This window comes from Diachasmimorpha longicaudata, chromosome 11 (genome assembly GCF_034640455.1).
Source record: "Diachasmimorpha longicaudata isolate KC_UGA_2023 chromosome 11, iyDiaLong2, whole genome shotgun sequence".
NCBI classification, from domain to species: domain Eukaryota; kingdom Metazoa; phylum Arthropoda; class Insecta; order Hymenoptera; family Braconidae; genus Diachasmimorpha; species Diachasmimorpha longicaudata.
Genome location: NC_087235.1, coordinates 4,175,653 through 4,197,263, shown reverse-complemented (window position 1 = coordinate 4,197,263; position 21,611 = coordinate 4,175,653). Strand labels below are relative to the sequence as shown.

General features: G+C 38.6%; 4 protein-coding genes across 14 annotated transcripts in view; 1 reads left to right on the top strand and 3 right to left on the bottom strand.

Moving 5' to 3' along the window:
* The first annotated feature begins 520 nt into the window (after positions 1-520).
* Positions 521-5,540, top strand: LOC135167333 (ATP-binding cassette sub-family G member 4-like). Its single transcript, XM_064130439.1, has 8 exons — positions 521-1,018; positions 1,433-1,749; positions 2,350-2,734; positions 3,139-3,377; positions 3,696-3,864; positions 4,082-4,182; positions 4,389-4,544; positions 4,617-5,540. Exons 1-8 carry the CDS (start codon positions 844-846, stop codon positions 4,959-4,961), a joined length of 1,887 nt encoding a protein of 628 aa, XP_063986509.1. The 5' UTR covers positions 521-843; the 3' UTR covers positions 4,962-5,540.
* Positions 5,541-5,763: 223 nt separating this feature from the next.
* LOC135167330 (ATP-binding cassette subfamily G member 4) lies at positions 5,764-14,682 on the bottom strand. The gene is made up of 10 exons (XM_064130436.1): positions 14,375-14,682; positions 9,540-9,842; positions 8,991-9,298; positions 8,773-8,918; positions 8,300-8,423; positions 7,899-8,193; positions 7,658-7,797; positions 7,246-7,414; positions 6,913-7,169; positions 5,764-6,417 (listed from the first exon to the last, which is right to left on the bottom strand). Exons 2-10 carry the CDS (start codon positions 9,790-9,792, stop codon positions 6,064-6,066), a joined length of 2,046 nt encoding a protein of 681 aa, XP_063986506.1. The 5' UTR covers positions 9,793-9,842; positions 14,375-14,682; the 3' UTR covers positions 5,764-6,063.
* A 1,185-nt stretch (positions 14,683-15,867) lies between these two features.
* LOC135167335 (protein scabrous-like) lies at positions 15,868-20,261 on the bottom strand. The gene is made up of 3 exons (XM_064130440.1): positions 19,097-20,261; positions 18,563-18,902; positions 15,868-17,338 (listed from the first exon to the last, which is right to left on the bottom strand). Exons 1-3 carry the CDS (start codon positions 19,309-19,311, stop codon positions 16,022-16,024), a joined length of 1,872 nt encoding a protein of 623 aa, XP_063986510.1. The 5' UTR covers positions 19,312-20,261; the 3' UTR covers positions 15,868-16,021.
* Positions 20,262-20,414: 153 nt separating this feature from the next.
* LOC135167317 (uncharacterized protein) overlaps positions 20,415-21,611 on the bottom strand; it is a 73,519-nt gene continuing 72,322 nt past the window's right edge. For all 11 annotated transcript variants that reach the window (XM_064130399.1, XM_064130395.1, XM_064130397.1 and 8 more), the window contains 2 exons: positions 21,223-21,493; positions 20,415-21,036 (listed from right to left, as the gene is read on the bottom strand). In XM_064130399.1, coding sequence (XP_063986469.1) covers positions 20,904-21,036; positions 21,223-21,493 — 404 coding nt within the window. In that variant the 3' untranslated portion in view covers positions 20,415-20,903. The remainder of the gene's footprint in view (positions 21,037-21,222; positions 21,494-21,611) is intronic.

Here is a 21,611-nt window from a genome sequence, read left to right as displayed (position 1 = left end):
ACTACGCAATAGCACCATTGAAAATAGGATATTCAACTATTTCGAAAATTTCTCCAGACGTCGAGAATTTCATTCGATTCTCGTACGATGGCTTTCTGATTATAAAAAAACTTCCAGCTTCCACCTCACATTTTTGAAACCGCAAAAAATTTTAAAAATAACTTTCCTCTCCTGGGAATCTAATTAATAAAAGTAATTAAAAAATGCAAATTTAGAAAATTTTCGTTGAACTTTCCAGGATGTTGTGACCAACATTATTATTTGTTATGGCTTTCGCATGTTTTTTCTTGTCAGTCTTTCGCAAGCAGGTGATCCTCTCGCATAAGACATTCACAAGAAGAAATTTCCCCCAAGTCACCACCACCTCTTCACGAATGAAATATTCAATATCACAAGTATCATCCATTATCTCGACAACACCTCCTTTGTCTTCCGATTAAACTAGTCCTTCGCCTAGGCACTCCTCCCACGTCTCCAGTATCTCTCTCCACGTGCCGTCCACGGTTGGTCTAGTGGTCACAGAAGGGGTCAGGCTGTTCTCACTCGTTTTCACTGTTGTCCGCTTCAGCATTCAACTCCGGCCGCTCCACAGTCTCCACTTGAGTCTTGTCTCGTGTGGAGTTTGATTGCGAGCCTCGAGATAACTCACTCGAGATAAATGTGACAGGAAAGAATAATACGAAAAATTCAAAGTGCAAGCTTATCGTACAGCCAGACAGTGCAAGCATCATGTGCAGAATGACAATCTCCTGATACTGAACACTTGGTGGAGGACACTTTGATACCAGTATCAATTATTAAATGGCCATCGCATTCAGTAGACTTGAGTAATTAATCAGTGCAATGGGCGGTGGATACGATAGCGGTGAGGATGACAGTCTCATGACAGGTCCAGCAGTGAAAGTTGTTTCGAAAAAATCGGATGATCCGGAAGGACCGGTTGAAGACCCGAAGTCTAAATCGAGTATAACAATTAGCTTCAATGACCTCTCATACACAATCCGTTCGAAAGCCAGAGGCAAGTCGTCTTCGTCAGGTCTTTTGAATCGATTCGTATGAACAATTGTTCATTTTCTTCAAGAAATATTCAGTAAATTTTATTTATCATTCCCGTCATTCTCAAATGCCTAGAAAAATACGTTATCGGTTTCCGGATTCGATTCCATAATCGGTGAGCGAAATGTGAGTTCCATCAGTTTTACTAGCCATCAGCATTGAATTCCCGACAATTTTGCGGTCAAGCTGAGATTTTTTAAAGGCATAAATTACATAAAATGAGAAATGACGTTGAGGATACTTTTAAACAAAAATGACGGTCGAAAAAAAAAATATTTTTTCATCTTTACCAACCATTCCTCTCACTCAATCATTCACGATTATTCATTACTAGTAAATTATTGATTTTATTCGTTGTCGTTATTTAAATATCCAGGCAAAGGTGGCAAGGAAGTACTGCTGGGAATAGATGGGTATTTTCGGGGAAGTTGTCTGAATGTACTCCTCGGTCCTTCGGGAGCCGGCAAAACCAGTTTGTTAAGTATCCTGTGTGGCCTGAGGGGCAAAAAAGAAGGAGTCAGAGGCCACATTGCTATCAACGGAAATACGTCTTCTACTGATACCCTCAGAAAATTGGCCTGCTATATTCCTCAGGAATTTGCACTACTACCTTTGCTTACTGCTCGAGAGACACTTTATTTCGCCGCGAGGTTGAAAGTTCAAGGAGCCGATGAACAGAAAATCAACGCATTGGTAAACTGTTTCATGAACAGGGGAAAATTATTTTGTTAACACTAAAAGAGAAATTGATGGAGCCTCAAGCCTATGAATTTATCGGGGAAGAGCATCAGTTAAAAAATTCAAAGTTATCTGACACTTAAAATTCAGAGGTGAAGTTAATTGATAAATCCTCCCCCCCATCCCTCCCTTCTCTGTGTGAAGTGAGATAACAGAATAATTCAAGTTCCCTTGAAGACTATTTTTAGAAAATGTGGATAAATTTTTTCAATCGATGAAAAAATTATAACGCCTTCACTGCGGATTTTTATTGTTGATTAGATTTTCTATTTTTCTAGTGCGACGTTCAGTAGGCTAACGTTGTGATGAAATACGGAAGGCATTCATTTGTTATACTTCATTAATCATGTCTCGTTGCAGACGAAAATTATGCAACATCATAGGCAATAGGTTTGATGAGATCACTTACGCATTGATCTAATGTAGTTCTAACAATCGCTGTTAGACGGAAAAAAAATTGCCAATTAAATATTCTCCTCGTGAAAAGTCTAGAGACTTGAACTATAACTCCTCACAATCTAGAAGTCTAATGAACAAAAATTTTCCTTCTGAAAGGTAATGAAAGTGGCGGGCACATTGGGTCTCCAAAACTGCCTTTGTACAAGGGCCGGGAAGTTAAGTGGTGGTGAAAAAAAACGTCTCTCAATTGGCGTGGAAATTGTTGTTAATCCCCGAGTACTTGTGTTGGACGAGCCGACAAGTGGACTGGATAGTGCTGCCTCTCTTCAAGTTATCACTTTACTGAAAACCATTGCTCAGTCTGGCTGCACGGTAATTTGTTCTATTCATCAGCCGAGCAGTCAAATGATGACACATTTCGACGAAATTCTTGTTCTCGCCGAGGGCAGGGAGCTGTACTGTGGTCCAGCAAGTAAAATTGTGGAGACATTCGGGGAGGCGGGATTCTCCTGTCCTCCGTTTTATAACATCTCTGAATTTGGTAATTAATAATGGACTAATGAACTGTACCCGAAAAATATCCGGTTTAAATCTGCCCGATGATTCAATGAATTGTTGACTCGCTGAAGAAGTTAATGAAAATTATGGATTGGAACTGAGTGATAATTGCGATGTTTCGGGGGAGTATTCTCTTGAATATCAAATTAGTCGAGAATTCAGGTCATTTTTATAATGAATATTCATATTCACTTGATAATTCATAAATGTCAGGATGTTACGAAGTGTGAGTCGCGTATCAAATCGATTTTTCCATAAAATCGTGAGAAAATCAATGAAAATTTCAAACTTCAATTCAATCGTTTCCGGAGAATAATGAAAAGTAATTAATTAACGCGAAATAATTAAATTTGAAAATTGAAATGAAACTTCACATTCAACTTTCAGTGATTGAGGTAATCACCGGCCAACATGGCGGCGACCTAGATAATTTGAGGAGCTTTAGCAACAAGTACCAAGTGGTACCGAATAAATCATTTGTGCCTGTAGTCAGTGGTCAAGAGGACGTTGAGAGATGCGTAATAATAAAAAATACCGCAAAATGCCTCAAGCAAAGATGCGGTGATTGGCTCAACGAATTTCAAATGCTGATGTCGAGGTCTACGAAGTGTATTCTACGAGACAATGTAATCGATTCTTCATTTTATGCATTTCTTCAGAGTACTGAATGGTTTTCCTGACGACTTTATTTAGTGCCGTTCAATCATTCATGAGAAAATGATTCACCAAGTTCTAAAAATCTGACTACAGAATCCTAAACTGTTTACAGGAATTCCCATTAATTTTTTACTGTGAATGTATCGGAAACTTTATTGTTCTTTTTGTTCATTTCTAGTCCTTCTATTTTCTCTTTCATTTTCTCGTCAGTGACCTCACACTGAATAAATCCCTGCAATCAAAGAATTATAATCAAATTAATGATTAAATGGATGTATGTATTCTAGACCTTTACGAAACTGAGACTAACTGCTCACATAGTGGTTGGAATATTCATGGGGCTGGTCTTCTGCAAATTCGGTGGTGACGCCAGTAAAGTATTGAGCAACATAGCCTGCCTCTTCTTCTTCCTCCTCTTCCTCTTCTTCAGCAATGCAATGCCAGCAGTGCAAATATGTAAGTCCAAATTGTCATTAAAAATCCGCATTACTCCATGCGCCAACTTATCTCATGCTGTCGATAAGAACGAAAACAAAAACATTAAAAAATTAAAACCAACATGTATTTCGTTCCAATCGCGAGAATTCTCTTCCTCGTGCGAGACCCGAGTGATAGCAATTAATCAAATAAAATACTGAGCTATATTCAGCTCTGTTTAATTAATTATTTTTAGTTCCGATTGAAGCAGAGGTCTTCGCAAGAGAGCATATGAATAATTGGTACGGCCTGGGGACTTATCACCTAACGAAGGTCCTGACAGATCTCCCTCTACAGGTTGAAATGATTTTGTTAATGAATTAGTGGAAGATATTGTAAAATGGTCGTTCGCAAATTTTGAATATCTAGACTTCACTTATCATTTAAAATCGACAAAATCCTCGAAGTTTAAAAACATTCCATTTTACCCTTTTTTCTTCTAAAAGTTAATCCCAATTTTCCTAATTTATGGAAAACTATATCAAACTATTTGCGAATTCTAGACTCTCTGTCCTACATTCTTTCTGGTAATAGCTTACTGTATGACCGGACAACCAACAGAGTACGACAGGTTTATGAAGAGCTGGTTGATCTGCTTTCTCCTGTGTATACTCGCGCAATCCTTTGGAATGTTAACTGGAGCCGCAGTGCAGACTCATGTAACTGACCCATTAATTCTCTTCATTCTGACGTATGTCTTGACCCCAAATAAACGAATATTTTTCCCCCAGGCCGGAACGTTCCTTGTGCCAGCGCTGAATATACCGATGTGCCTCTTCTCAGGATTTTTCCTGAAGCTCGGAGAAGTCCCATCGTACATGACACCCATCAGCTTTCTCAGCTACTTCAGATATTCGTTCGAGGGGCTCATGCTGGCGATTTATGGAGACAACCGAGCGGTCTTGCCATGTACCGAGGACTTGTGTATTTTAACCGCTCCTAATAAAATACTCCGACACATGGACATGCCGTCCCTGGAGTACTCCTCCACGGTTTATGCACTCCTCGCTTGGATAGCATTTTTGCATTTATGTATCTATTGGGTACTTAGGTGGAAGAGTACTAAATCATTGTAGGCAGTGTTCTTAGTTGTTTGACTGAAAAATCAGTAGTTAAGTCATTACTGATCAGACAACACATTGTGGTGGTTTTGGAATTGATTTTCTTGTGAATCTATTGAATTGTGAAGGTAATATTCTGTGAGAGCCAGAAAAAAATGCAGTTAAACCAGGTGAACAATTAGGATGATGAATTTCTCCTGGAGATGCCTCCAAAGCGTAACTAATCATCGAGAATGATCACAGTCTATGACCTTTAAAAAAACCCTATCATGAAGAAACTGTTTTAGTTCCACCTCAGTTTATAAAAAATCTTTAAGTCAATCCCGTTAGATACGTTTTTTATTTCCGTTAGATTCAAAGACATGACAAATTCATCTTGAATCAGGCTATCCCGTTCTATGCTTTCCTACGCCTGTTATTATATTTCCGGTTATTGCTCAATGGATCAGAAGTGACGATATTATTTTTCCATGTGATTTGCATTCCCTCGAGTGGCGTTGATATTATTATTTATTAAATAATTGCATTTCGTACTTGTGGTTTTATGTTGTAATATTTCTATTTTGTGATATAAATAAATGGAAGTGATGGCTACGTGAATCGCTTCATTTTTGTCGTTATCACGATTTATTGGGAGATAAATTTCCGATATTTTCATTTATCATTTATTTATAGGGCCTTCTCTCAATTTTCCTTATTTGTTACTAAAAAAAATCCAGCTCCGGCTTTCGAAAATATTCCACAATCGTCACCCGGCGTGACATCTCCGAGCAAAACAGAAGATTATTGTTCATGCAGTGAAGGTCATACATATGAATAAAAACAATAACACTATTTATTATTCTCATTTACAATATTCTCTGAGCACATTAATCCTAATCCATACTCAACAGGGAAGCTCCTTGAATTTCACGGTCCACCGTTATCAATAATAATAAAATAATCTGTATCCTATAATCACTGAACATGACTGATTATTTTTCGTAAAAAAAATAGCTAAAAAATTGCACCTCATTACTGATCATCACACATACAACATCAATAATTTCTCTACTCCCACTCATCACAAAAATATCCCTAGGCATTTCGCACGTCAATTATCCAAGTGTTTCAGTAATTATCGTGAAGACTGGAGTTTCCACCTCAACAGAAAGTAGGAGCATATCCTTAACACTAGAAGCAGAACAGTCAGTCCAAAGACATCGTTCCAAAATTGATCGGGTTCCATGGCCACAATTTCAGTCAGAAATTTCTTCGGATATTTGTAATGGCAGTACTCTTCAGCTTTCGCACACTCGAGTGTCTCACGTTGTTCACCGTAAATCGCGTGAATGTAGCCCTCGAGGCCGTATCGCAAGTAACTCAGGTAACTTCCAGGCCTCAAATATGCTGGAAGATCCCTCAAGTTAACGCCAAAACCAGCGAACATCATCATTGGGACTGAGAGAGTTGGCGCCAAGAACGTCCCATTCTGAATTTCAAAGGCCATTAGTCATTTGGAAAATTAAAGGCTCACACTATCTTACAATTATTTATAATACCAGTATGAAGCCTTTGTTCTTAAAGAATGCCAAGTTTTTGAAAAATTTATTGAAGCAATTTTAGACATTTTAGAAGTTGAAAAAATTGGAAAATTCTAATCGTCGAGAAAAAATGATGAAAACATCAATCTAGTGTAGAAAAGCTCTTGACATTAATTTTTTAAGCTCTACTTACTCTCATCCCTTCGAATTGAAAAAGAATTATACAAAAATGCATTTATCGTAAAAAAAAATATTATACTTGACCCAAAGATGAAAGGAAAGTGAATTTAAATCCAATAAAATGATTGCGCTGTATCACTAGGTTTTTTAATGGAATTCATTCCCACGTACAACATTTATCAAAGGTCGAATGAATTATCTTCAGAAAATATGATCATGCAATTCATAACGATTAGTAAATCCGCGAAATAATTTTCACTCACCACAACACTGAAGACAGCTCCGATGACGAGACCAAAGCTCTGGGCAGTAAAAACAACGAGCATGCTAATTGTGAAGAACATTGAGAATCTGCTCCACTCCATGGGCTGTGCAGACATTGTGTAGATAATGCCCGAAAATGCAGCACAGCATATCACAGCAACGGGTATGTCAATAATTGTCACCGACACGTAGAACATTTTGAGACTGTACCATCTGTTAAAATGTTCTTTCTTCAAGATGTTCATCTCCGATGGAACTGCCCCAAAAAATATGAAAATCCGTGAATTCATAACATGCATTTCATTAAAATTACACATTATCAATTTACTCACATGTAAGAACTGTTAACATCATGGATGTCATCATATGATGCATTAGAATAGCAAAAAGTAAGTTATAATTTTCCAGAACTCGGTGTCCCTGATTACCAGCCCCAATAAACAGCGTCCCGAGCATTATACCCGTGAAAATATTAACCAGCAATCTTAGATATGTCAAAGTCTGCAATTCGATAAAAAATAATTTCAGTAATTAGTATTTTCATGCGAATTTTCATCTGTTGAAGAAAAAGGAACCTTCAGAGTGTTCCATAATTTTTACCTGAACTCTTCGTAAATAGAAAATTAAATGTACATTAATATATCATATTAAATTTTTTATGAAAGAAAGTAAAATAATCCATTTCTAATAAGAGTCTCACAATTTCCGTAAATTCTCCCTTATCCATCATAAATTTATACCCACCGTATCTCTTTTACTTTTTATAAATCCTCGTTGTAGCAATATTTTCAGCTGATGAAGTTGTGACGTAGCTTGCCGAGATTTTTTCTTATTCATATTTTTTAATACACTGTTTTTCTCACTCTCCCCTTCATCGAATTTTCCTGAAATCACCAGAAGTTTCGCGTGATACACATAGTAATGTACGTTCAGAAGTGCGACAAAAAATTAATCAACATGTTCTTGAATGCTGTAAATTTTTTACCTGTTTTTTCATTGGTGTCTAGTATTTTTTCTCCATCCCTCGATGAATCAATAGCAACCTCGATTGACGATACAAAGCGCTCTTTATTATTGAACCACTGTAAATTTCTGCCATTGTCGGATGCATTAACGAGGTTCTCGATTTTATCGTAACCATATTCACCGCAGGCCAATTCAATAACATAATCAGCTGGATTGTGATATATCGGGCATGGTAGTTTAACACTCTCTAAATAGGGTACTAATTGATCAGTGGCCCCTTGATACAGGCAGTAGCCGTTGGCCACAACAAGTACCTAGTGCAAGGGGGCAATTGAATTTCAATTAGTTTTCGTTTTAATTCGGATAAAGCCTTTAATTTTTATACTGAAGTGGACAGAAATTAAGTAAAATTTCACTGACTTGATCGAATAACTGGAATAACGAAGCACTGGGCTGATGAATGGTGCATACAATGGTCCTTCCTTGTCTCGCGAGGACCTTGAGCAGCTGGACAACTTGCATGCATGTGGAGCTATCTAATCCCCTGTAGATAACAACAAACAACGAATAAATAGTGGGACAGTAACATGACCATTGACATTCTAACTTTATTCTCATTTTTTTTTCAACTCGTCCATTGAAAACATCTACAGATCAAGAGGAGAACAATTAAATTATTGATTATTTCTTCTTCAGAACATGCGCAGATGAGCAACGTGTTCAATGAAATATGCGAAATCTAACAAAAGAAATCAATAAAAATCCCACAGAATTTTATTATGAATTCGCAAAGTTTTTCCACTCGTAAAGAGATATTTACAGAGGGTAATTAAAAGTTATGCAATAACTTATCGAAAAAAGACGAGAATTTGCATTGATGGGAGGATACTCACGTGGTGGGTTCATCGAGGAACATGACAGTCGGATTATTAACCAACTCAAGGGCAATTGACAAACGTTTTTGCTGTCCACCACTCAGCCTACTCGCCCTCGTCGTCTGATGATCGAACAGTCCCAGTGTCACAAGTATTTCTTCAATCTAAAATTCACAGCAAAACACTTTACAAACTAATTGACACCTCAGCGTCACGTCTGAAGGAGTAAAACGTACAATTTGTTCTTTGGTCTGTCTTGGTATGTTCGTACCAAGTTTCAGATCAGCGGCGACTCTCATATTTTCAATTACGGTAAGCAGGGGCTGAAGACGATCGTCCTGAGTTATGTAGGCACTTGATCTTCTGAATGCATCCAGATCACGTGTTTGTCCATTAACGTAAACATTACCACTGATACCGGTCAGACGATAGCCAGATAGTATGTCGAGTAGGGTTGATTTTCCGGCACCGGAAGGGCCCATTATGGCAATCAGCTGTCTTGCAGGGAGTCGTCCATATATACCATGCAATATCTCCTTGAAATCTACAGTTATTTCCTCATTAATTATCTCATTAATTTTTTAAATCAATTCACAGCGGGGCGAAATGGTAAATGAAGAAGGTTTTTGTAAATAAATTGAATTTGCTGTCAAATTTCGTCCTTCGATTGCTTCCGAAATTCTCATGAAGAAGAATTCTTATTAAAACAGCTAAATACCTTCAATGGGACATTCTCTGATATCAGATAACACAAAAATTTAACTTCATAAAGATAATTAATTTACCTTTTCGAATTAATCCGAATCCGACGCGATAGCTTATATTTTCAAACACAATATCCGTAACTTCGTGATCAGCCTTGACCTTGCCAAGCAGTGGTGACTCCTCGGGGCCCTTCGAACCCTTTCCCGATCCATTTTTTGGACTTTTCTCATCACTCAAGCGCTCCATTTTCGACGCTGGAATTTCCGCAGGAGTCGCATTATCCTGTGCAATCGGAGATACCCCGTTGGAGGCCTCGTGCATCAGAATCTCCATGACAAAGGCTTTCAATCCAACACGTGGAAGTCACTGTGACGGTCAATGCTCTGTGAATCAACAAGCAATTGAACAAAATGAAATGCCTGTTTTTTTTTGGTGATTCTGGGGTAAAAGGGGGCCCCTATCTATCTCGTCCATTTCGATGATACAATTCCTCATGAAAGATGCTCTGAGATTAGATTAGATTAGAACGAAATGAGTATTGATATATAAATTTTCTGTCAATCGATGGTGGATCGAAGGCCATTGTGAGAGGTTGCGACTCGCACTCTGTACCAAAGTCCACTCTTTTGCTACGATATCATTGTTGTTCATTCTCCCCTTTCACTCCTCTGCAGCGGGTCATCCCGGACGATGCATTTCACCAGAGTCCACAACACAGGGTGTTTACCTTTCAGCTGCCTTTGTCCGGACTTTTTTTTTTTCATCGGACTTTTCCATCTGTGAGTACATTCATTGGACAATATTTTTTTATGGGTTCATCATTTAAAGCCAAAAAAAATTATTCGATGGGAAAAAAGGGTCGATCTGTTAATCAATGCGTTAAGAATTTAATTATTACTTTTGAATAATTGAGGGAAAATGGAAGAGGACTATTTTAAAATTCATTCTTAATTTTCCAATGAATTTAATTGAAAATTCCCTTCAAATATTTCCTACCTGTGCAGCTGGTGAATAACATCATTCGCGACTCGGACTGACCTTCGTAACTTAATTATCAGCATTATCAGATAAATGATCTTCCCACGTAAATAACCAGCTGTCTCCAAGTTCTATATTGACCGTAATCAAGTATTCCATTAATCCCGATATCTATCTCTGGATTTGTTATCCATTTGAATATGTAATCCACCAACCGGGGACAATGGACTTTCACCGATAGTCATTGGCCGCCCTTGATGGAATCGGGCTTTTTGTTGCGTTCATTAGGACAGGATAGGAATGACCCATGAAAAATTTTTCTCCTCCATATGTTTTTGTTCTTCGACATTCTTCTAAACTGGTTTTTACACCGAAACCTCGGATTTTTTTCTATTTTTTCCTCGTTGAAATTGGTTCCTCTCACTTCATTGTCAAATCACACGCGCTTTATCTTGAATATAATACACGATCGCAATCGAATGGCGGGAGTTATTGTTTTTCGCGATGATTTCTTCAACGATCTGTGACATTTTTGTGACGCTAACGCGGGGCAATAGGCCATTACCCATATTCATATCAGGAAAAGTAGATCAAATCGTGTTTGGTCACTTGATAGAGAGAAAAATGACGATGATAATTGATAAAGACAGTTTATTCTGGTGCATTGTGTTCGTTCAAAGTTCAACTCGTGGGTAGTGTGAGTCACAAAGGAAATTCGATGCATTTCATTAAACAAAGTACTTTGTATCAAAGAAAAAAAATTAATTGCAGAGAGGATTGATCAGCAATTTTGCGGTCATCAGAATTCACAACCGTCTAATGGTTAACAGATCATGCCATTTTCGGTTTGATGGGAAATTCTGTAAAATTTCAGAATTGGCGAGTGAAAATTGCCATAAAAATTTCCGACCGTATTTTAAAAAATTACATTCCATAACAAGAGTTGATTTTTATCGCATGCTCCCATGGAACAATGACACTGACTCTTCTAAGAATATCTGTGCATCGAGTAAAAATCATTTACTTTGCAATGAGGGAGTATTATTAACTTATATGGACTTTAAAAACAATGGGGACTCAGTATAACTTATCTAATTAATATGTGGACTTGATAATTTTGTTTCACAGCGCACCACAGATGTGCACTCGTTGCTGTTCTGAGAATACCCCTCTTTGTCAATGAAAGGGTGTCACTTCAGAGTCGAGGTAATCAACAGCAGCTGAATCCAGTGTAATAGTGAGATCTTTAATGAAGAAAATGAAGGAGTCTTTTTTTTCTGTGATGCAATGCGGTAATGATACGGAATTCTAGGAATTATTGTTCATCGATTGGATTCTTTTAATTGTAATCAGGACATATTCACTTTATATTGACTTTCAAAGATGAAGGCTCAGTGCAACTTATCCTATTAATGAAGAGGGTGTCGTATTGGAGTAGGTGAAGCGACTGACAGCATAATATGGTCCGACAGTGGGAATTTTTAATGAATAAATATGAGGAATTAATTTTTTTGTGAGATTGAATGCAACAATGATGATGATCACTCTAGTAATGTCTCTGCACCGATCAAAAGTAGTTAAGTAGTCATCAGAAGGCATTAGTAGTTCACATTGACTTTATAATCAGTGAATATTACGATTCACCGCAGAATCTGATGAGACAGGGGATCTGAAGTGATTGATTTTTTGATTATTGAGTAAGCGACTTTGTATTCTACTTATAAATGATTAACTTGTATCCCATTCTCTGTCCAATGACAAATCCGCTCTCTAAATTTTCCAATTTCAAGATATAGTTGAGTGATGGATTATAGTCTTTGAAATATGTATTCATCAGTCAAATTATTCAATATTATATTAATATAATCAGAGGACTTTACCAGCTGCTACTGAATTTAATGACAATCAGAACTTTACATCCGGATTTAAAACATCAATTACATGCTGATTTATCCAGAAAAAGTCACTTCATCGATCAACATATTTCATGTCGCAATAATGAATATTCTAGACCACTTCGTTCATAATCAGGGAACGATTTATTACCAGATTTTATTGAATAAATTTTAAGGACGGATTTTTTTATTTCATAATCAATGACAGCTAATGGGTCATTAAAGAACGCGTCCTTTGACTAATCAAAGTGCTCTGTATTGTAATCACTGAATGTTATTAGCCTCTTCTGACTTCAATGATAATAAAAAACGATACAGTTTATCACATCAACATGTGTACTCAACACGTTTCTGGACGACGTAATATACATTTTTTTTCGGAGAATATATCTCGCTTTATGTAAGAACTATACATAGCCGGAAAGGTTTAGTTTGCAGTGACATTTTCATAATTTTTATAAATGTCTATGTGACGTAAAGTACATTAATAATCTGGAGATGTTTCCGAAATTTTTCCTGTAATTTTTTATGTGGGTGAAGGGGTGGGCCGAGAAGAAAAGAGTTTTTGGAGATTGAAGGCATAATATTTCACATGAAGAAAAAAATCTTGGGCTACAATATTTCGTATTTATTCAAAAGGGGAAATATATTCATATCAAGGGCTTTTGCATTAATATGTCAGAACTGAGGATAAAGAACCAAATTAATTCATTCAATTTTATTTCGTATGAGAAATCGTGGTTTTGTCATCAAGTCCTCGCCACTAGGACTATTTCGAAATTTTGGGTGGGAGTTTTTTTAGTACCAAATATTTCAATGTAGAAACTGTTGTGGAAAATTTTACTGCTCGGAAAACTATATTTTTCACAGGGTAGAGTCCGTGCGGAGGTCGTGACAGTTGTCCTTTGTGTGACTGATTTCATTTTCCAAGTCTAACAATAAGATAATTAAACTTTTCTTTTAATTTCCAAACTAGCAACGTTTTTATTATTCTCATGATATTTACAACAAATAATTGATGAATATAGTAATGGGTTCTGAGACATTTTGTCTTTATTACGTCAAATTATCGTGGAACGCTTTCTCATCTATTCCACCGGGCAAACTACTTTACATTATAATCACGAAACCTCATTACTCACGACTCCGATGACTAGAAATCATCATCAAAGGCAGGAGGAAACTCCTGGTATCCACGACTATAATTTCGTAAAAATTAGACTCGTCTACTTTTTCCCTTCAATCCCAGTAATGACCGTTTCACCACTTTTTTTCCAAACATGAGGTAACAACAAATTACAATCAATTTTACCTGCAATTAATTTTTATGCAATAGCCCGTAAAGACAACATAATATCCCACCGAGTGAGAAAATAATGAGAAGTGAAAAAAAAATTGATAGTCGTAGTTAATTGTTTCCCGATTCTAATGACGTTGTCATCTCCGTACTGAGTATACCCGATGCAGGGGAAAATGAACAGCGAAGAAACAGCGATAAGAGGGAGCATTATCGTGGAGAAACAGAGGAATTCTCAATGAATAAGAGTAAGCCAGGCATTTAAATTGCATTTGTTTTGGGGAGCATAATCACTCGGAAAAGTGGACAATTAAGCTACTGAACAAATGATTCAACCGATGAATTATTCATCAGATTTTCGAAAGAAGTTGACTCGTTTCTTCGTGAGTCAGTTCCTTGCACGACTTTCGGCCAAATGTTTTGTTCTCTGTAAACCGGTATTTTCACTTATTGCATTATTATTACACACGAATGAGTGAAAGTAACCGACAAATGTTTTTGTGCAGCCATTCCCGCGGTTACATTGCAAGGAAAATCTCAGCTGTATCCACCAATTATCATTATTCTCTCACTACATTGTGTAATAATTGCCTTAACAAAAATCATTCTGCTGTAATCGATAATAACTTGTCTCGAGAATCCAGTTTTGCATGATTATTAATCGATCTCAGAAGGTCAGAAAACAAACCGGAACTCGGTGTGCTGACGTACCATCTCAATCCAATGAAATTATTGGAATTCTTACCTTTTAGTTTACACTCGAGTTTTCACCATCTCTCGGTGAATAAATAAACAGGGTTCGGGTCACAATAATGGAATCAATTGTCTTCAATTATTGAATTTAAAAAGCCCCCGGGGATCGATGAAAAATGCTGATTAAAATGTTGAACCGACAAGTTTGATGCAATCACTGTTTGAATCTCGGAGCGCGCGTTTAATTTGATGTTGGAATTGCCACTGAGACTGACCGACTGCTCTCCGACGTTAAACTCGATGTATATTCCACGAGACATATGTCCTCTTTCTCCTACCACTTGAACCACCGACAGATCTCCGGGTCTTTTCCTAGACTTCTCATCCAACCGCTCAACATTTCCCTCTTCCTCGCCACTGCATCTACCCCTACCTCCTCGCCGGGTTCCTCACCGAATCGGGCGAATGAGTTCTGGAACCCTTTTTTTTTTTCAACTGAGCAATCACGGAAAGTATTGGATTGGCATAACAGCTGGTTACATTGTATCGCATTCATCTGGAGGAACTGTCAATCATCAACGCGATTAACAATCACTTGAGTTCAAAGTTTTCCGAGAGACCGTTGTATTTATTTCACGGAGCGCAATTGATCAGAGATTACTGACTTTTAATTGGTCACTTATTGTTTTCCCACTCGTTGAAATATTCAAGAAGATCCATATTTAATTTTTAATAAAAAAAAATTAAACATGGAGAATAGACAGGTTTTTTATAAACGTTCGTTTGAATTTTCTTTTATTCAATTTCATTCCTGATTTATGAATCGTGGAATTGTTTTCTCACGTTTTTCTTCCATTTTTTATCGATAATTTCAGACCTCTTTCTTAAACCTACAATTTCCTTCGGATATCAATGTTTCAATGAATGTGTACGTTCTCTAGCAGTGGACTTCGTCCTTGCGGTTATCTCTGACTTCATGCTCCGTAATTCAAAGGTAGCGGCTGTCGGTTCCGGGATGTGATGCACCGGATGCGATAAATAGAACCCGTAAAGATTGAGATTTTCAAATAAATTGAATTATCCCCAGTTGAGTAATGGAAATTCGTTGTTTCGGTGGAATGTGTCACCTGTAGTGACACATGTTCGCTCATCTTTTGACAAATAAATAATTTTTTGCTGGTAGATTTATTTAAGATTTATTTAACTCTTGTCTTCTCACTATGATGTGAATGGCCTGAACATTTTGAATCGAGTGACGACGTGAGTCGAGGATCGAGGCATTCGGTCGTCGCGAGGGAATAGTGAAAGGGCAGAGGATTATGGTAATATCCCCGAGCCTAACAAGAAGTTTGTTGGCACCAGGCGTAGGATGTTTACGGTCAGGAAAGTTGGAGATTAGATTTTCAATTACCCAGACGTGCGATGGAATGATCTCAAGAATTTTAGATGAATTTTCCAAATATTCAGCTTATGCATCTTCGACGTCATCATCACGAGTTCTTCAAGATGACAAGAAAGAGCGAAATTAAACAGATTAAGCATAAATAATAAAAAAAATTATTTATTTTCCACTAATCCACATATTCAGATTCTAATGTACAAAGTATTTACATGTTCAGCAGTAATTTGTGCTTATTAAATTCACCTAGAAATCTTTGGCTTCGCAATGTCCCCTGGCACCTCAATTTGTATAAAAAATTTAACTCTTTTCACCGCAATGGTCCTTCCTTTTTATCGCCATTGTGGCGGCAGTAACAGCCATCCATTCATTGATGTCAGCTTGATACCAAGTCATTCCAAGCGAGTATTTGGCATTGAGATTAGCCTGCTGACAATGACTGAACCACCATCCCCCATGATAATTAGCAGCACAATCAGACGAGCTGATGTCCATATCCCTATCCTTAGCACTGAATTTCATATTATTCTGATAAGAGAATGCATCACTGGCGTTGCCAGAGTAGCCGCCGAGCTGCAATTCATAGCCTGTCTCCTCGGAGAGGACGACAAAGTGATTATACTCAGCCATCCACTTGGTACCAGAGATATCCGTCAGCTCGATCCTCAGTTTCGTGCAATTATCTCGAGTCAGCCGGTGAAGGTTCTCATTCCCCACCCAAAATTCATTGAGAGGTGATCCAAAACCAGTCGCATATTCGCTCCAACTCCTGTCGAAATCGACCATTCCGTCCATTCTCCTGGCCACCATGATCCAACCCGCATGACAGGACACCAGCAGAGGCCCTTCCTGACCATTTCCCAGCAGTGTCAAGCCGTCCCTTGCGTCGCAATTTCCAGGAAGTGTGTCCACCATCATTCTGTACTCACTCTCAATATTTTCCAGCTTCTGAGTGATGTTCTCGGCTTTAGCAACAGCTGTATCGAGTGCTGTGATGTCATCGATCCTCTTCCCAAGGTTCGCTATGGTCTCCTGCTGGGCGTCACTCTTCTCCTGTAGTTTGGATGCACTTACACTCAGAGCTTGAACTGTTCTCCGAAGATTTCCAAGGTCCTCTCGTGTCAAAGATATCTCCGCATTTTTCCTCGCAGCATTGACGTCAATTCTCGATATGTTCCTCTTCAGCTCGGCCTGATTTTCGTCAATTTTCTCCTGCACAGTCGCCAGGGATGCCAAGGTGAGGCGATCCGAGCCCGCCAGGTGTTTTTCCATGGAAATTACGCGTTCGGTGACGTTCAACAGTTTTGTCAACAAGTCCTCCCTCAGCTTTCTCTGGGATTCCAGAAGAATCTCCGAGCTCTCATATACCACCCGTTTCTCGATCATCCCTCGTTTTTGGGAGACTATCGAGATCTTGTTCTCCAGTCGATTCAATCTCTCAGCGATTTTTCGCAGTATCAAGGACCTCGAGAAAGCTGGACGTGACGATTTGTGATGATCGCGCTTGTAGTCACTCTCATCTGTGTCCTCGATTATCTCGTTACGCGATAGGTGATGGGCTCTAGTGTCCTGGGGCTCGTACTTCAATGACTTCATCTCAATTTGAACCGTGCTCAGCTGGAGGAAAAAAAAAATACGTCGATTAAATTGATGAAATCATTCTGACGATGATGAGGGCAGGGTTTTTTTTGGAGAAATACTGGAACTAAGAGGTACTTAAGCCCGGGTTTAACGACGTTCCGGGGCAGGTATAAAACACAGAAAATAAAGAGGTACCAGGTGGTGAGTGCATTGATGATGAGGGAGAATGAGATGGATGAGGAAATGGGCGTGGGGGAGGGGGGAAAAGGGAGGAAATTTTTGCCTGGCGGCTCGTGTGAGGTAACACACGCCACCCCTGCGTCTGTTCTCCAGGTTTAATTCAACTTCAATACCGAGGGAGACGTGGGGAGTGGTGGATTGGGGGGACAGGGGTGGAAAAAGGTGAAGGTAAAAAGGGGGGAAGAGGCAATGTGCCACCTGCCATTGAGAATGGAACGCAGTGGAGGCGGACAAAAAAGAAGTGGGGATTGGCCAACTTTGCGGCAGCTGCTGGCCACCAAAACGAGAAACTGAAATTAACGGCCGGCTGCCTCCAACACGATAGCCGCCTGCTACGGGGGACGAGACCCGCAGGTGCATGAACGAAACATGTAAATAGGGGACGGGGACATTATGCATCCGTAAGACGAATATAGTTTTTTTTTTAATCGACGAGGCAAAATTTCTCTTTATTATTGACTGGCTTCTCTTCGGTATGCTGGAGGCAGTGAGAGACGAGGTAGGGGTTGATTCGATTGGCAGGGAATGTGGGGGTGTGCACATACTCCTGAGACGTTCACGAGATTGACCAGAATTAAGAAAAACTCATTGATATGATTTTGTTGTGCTCATACCCAGAGAAAATATTTTAAAAAATTTAGTCGTGGCTTAAGCTCTCAACAATCCCCTAATGTTTATTTTTTATTTCATCTACTCTTCAATGTTAATAAAGAGAGTCTGATCAATATTACGAAATTTTGCTCATATGATTATGTGGCCCTTCGAGGCTCAAAAATCCGTAAAATTAATTTTTGGCTTTCGAAACTTTCTCTCATTTCATCTTCTCGGGGAAATTAATAACTTCTTTCTCGTCAATTTAGTAAAATACTTTCAGAATAAGAATTGTGAAATGTCCCGGCGTTGAAATTGATACAAATACGTGAAAACCCAGGGAAAACAATTTATTTTAATTGCCCAGAAGTGCTGGCAGGCAAGTGGAAAAATTCTTAATTCACTTTCTTAACGAAGAGAAATAGTCACCTGACTAGCTATATCAGCGCAAGTCCTGGTAACTTGTCCAGCCCTCTCCTTAATCGCAATGATATCCACTCGTATAGTCCCAAGAGAAGCTTCAATCCTCGTTAGTCTTCCCCCAAGATCCCTTACACCCCTTCCAACTTGTGCAACATCGCCCCTCAGCAGTGCAATTTCACTCTTCATCCTAGCCCTCTCCGCAAGCTCCTCACTGGCATTTCTCGCCCTCAATACCTCAGCCAACTCATTCTTCAACTCTGTAACAGCGCTACCCAACCATTTGACCCTCAGGCGTTCGTTCTTCGCCTCGTTGCCGCTTCCGCCGTGCAGCAAAGCCACTTCCTTCCTGTAATTTATGAAAATACAATCGTCACATTTCATTTCACCACGAACTTCACTCCGAAAGTATATCATCCCGTTGATTGGATAACAATGCCAGAGTTTAATATCAAAGTTTCATCAAGAGCAAATTAATAAAATTACCATCAATTAATTATCACACCGGTAAGTCAGGATATTAAAGAATTAATGAGCCCTCACCTCAGAAGTTTAACTTCATTCCGCAGAACCGTCAACTCGGTATTCTTCTCCATTGCAATTTTCAGACTCTCCTCAAGTGCATTGTAATCCTCTTGTCGACGATTAATAAGTGCATTCACTTGTTCACGAAGTAGCTTCACAGTATCCGCGAGATCAACCTCTCTATCTCCAAGAGCACTTGCTAACATCATCAACACCAACCACTTCAGACACATCTTTAGTTTGTTTTTGGATTTCGTTATTACAATGCAACTGAGCTGCCCCTATCGAGGCTAACGATATCTTCACAACGCAATACTCGAGCCAAAGTTATTTGTGGAATCAAAATTTGAGAGAATAGGTCCACACTGAATGAACTTTGAAGCTTAACTGAAGCAATTCCCTGGTGAGTCCAGGTGCTTATATCATCGAATGGACAAAGGGACGGGGGTACATATACAAGAGCCTGTCGGTTGGGCGCGAGGCAGGTGTTCGCCGCATGAACGCACCGTGCGCCCATCAGGTATAAGGCCCATGGGCCCCCACCCCCTCCCAATATACCCGTGAATACTGGGATCCTATATATAAACTCATTTCACATTTTATTATCAAAATTCTTGTGCCTCAAGAGAATGAGAATTCAAAAAATTTTCATCCACGAATAATTTTCCATTGGTGCTGGCAAATCGACATTCCAGCTCAAAGGGTTTATTGCTGAATGTGAATTTGTTGATGTTGGCACTGAAAAAGGCCAGCTGCACGGGTCCTTTGATGAGCCCTGAGGGTTCACGTGGCGCGTGGCGGCTGAAAAATTTTCCAGGGGCTTGAGGGCCACGCGCCAGCTCATAGTCATCTCTTTCTCTCCTGCCACAGCCGGTCAACACACGCCTCGAGATGAAATCCGTACCCTACACCTCCCCCCTTTCATCTTTTGGTCAAGTTTTTGAGACCCAAGGATGAGATAATAAATATCATAGGTATAACACCAGACGCCAGCTGGTCAGCGATTCGTGTTTTTTTTCGTTTGGGGAGAATGTTTGATTGGTAGATCATTAGCATCAAATTGCATTTAATTGGTATTTGGATAGTAAATTATATGGGAGAAGGGTTTGAACGGATTTTTTTTGGCCACGGGTAGGAAATGGAAGTTTTGGTAGATAGTTTCGGTGATTCGAGGGGTGAAATGAATATTGAGGGCTCTGAAGTACGAATCAAGGGAGCCATTGATTTATAAACAATGAACCGTTCATTTTCTGTTTATGAAAAACTATTTTTCCTCTGGATAGTTCGAAAAAAACAATTGCGATGCTGAGGAATTAGAAATAAATGAATTCATCTGTAATTTTCAATAATGAATGCGTCTAGGACGCATCAACCGTTTATTTATTCGAAACAATAATTTGTTTTTCTATATATTTGTTCTCTACACATCAACGTATAACATTTTTAATCCGCATTTATCAACGGATTGTCTCGTCGAATAACGTAATGCTACAAATAACCCGAGGATTTTACATTTGCGATAATAAAAGAGAGTGAGGTATTTATGAACTAACGTTACCCTTTCCGTAATTGTTACATTGTCCTATTTACATTATTTAAAATCACATATTTCGATAAAGATTAATGGCACTAAACCAAAGTCATCACTCTGGTTATTTATTTGTGTTCTATTATTTGTGTGAGGAATAGTTCTTCATATGGAAGTTGATTTAATCAATCATTATTGACTTATTAGTCCGATTAAACTTTAGCAGTTAAAAACTTCGTTAAGTTCCTAATTTGCATTAGACTATTCATTTAGAATAATTTATAAATTCGTAGAAATTTAAGTTTGTGCCGATCCGTAGGTACCTGTTGGTGGTCTGTACAATTTTGGTAGAGTCAAAATTTGTAGACTGTTGAAAGCGTATTTTTTTATACCCGTGTTCTTCAGCGTATTCTCCCGTCTGCAGCCCTCGCTGAAAAAAAATGTCGATTAATTTTTATACCCAAACGTCAACGTCTTCCATCGTCGATACATCCCGATCAAATGAAGCTATTCGAATGAATCGAGGCTCATTTTAAACTTTGGAAAAATATCTTCAAATTCAGACTGAATAAAAAAATTTACCACCACATATTCGATCTATTCCGTGCATAAATACCTGCGCATACAGTCTAACGCTCTGATGAATTCATGCTCCGATAAATGATATTCAGTGGCAAGAATATTAACTTGCTCGATTGTAATCGACATTCCTGTACGGTCTTTGGCACTTTTGCAGCTGGTAAACCTCAGCCCCTTCATGCGCCTGCATATTTGGGAGGACAGCTGCAGGATATCAGTGTTTTTGGATATTTTCGCCTGTACGCTGGCCTTTAGATTCATCACCATATCACCGAGGCTTTGATTCACATTCGATCGGCCTCCAGTTACTAGAATGATCATAATATAAATTTTAATAATTTAATGTCACTGATGTTTTCAATTTGGTTCATTGAATATATTACTCTGAATTTGTTTGCCAAATAATGCTGTCAATGAAATACTTAC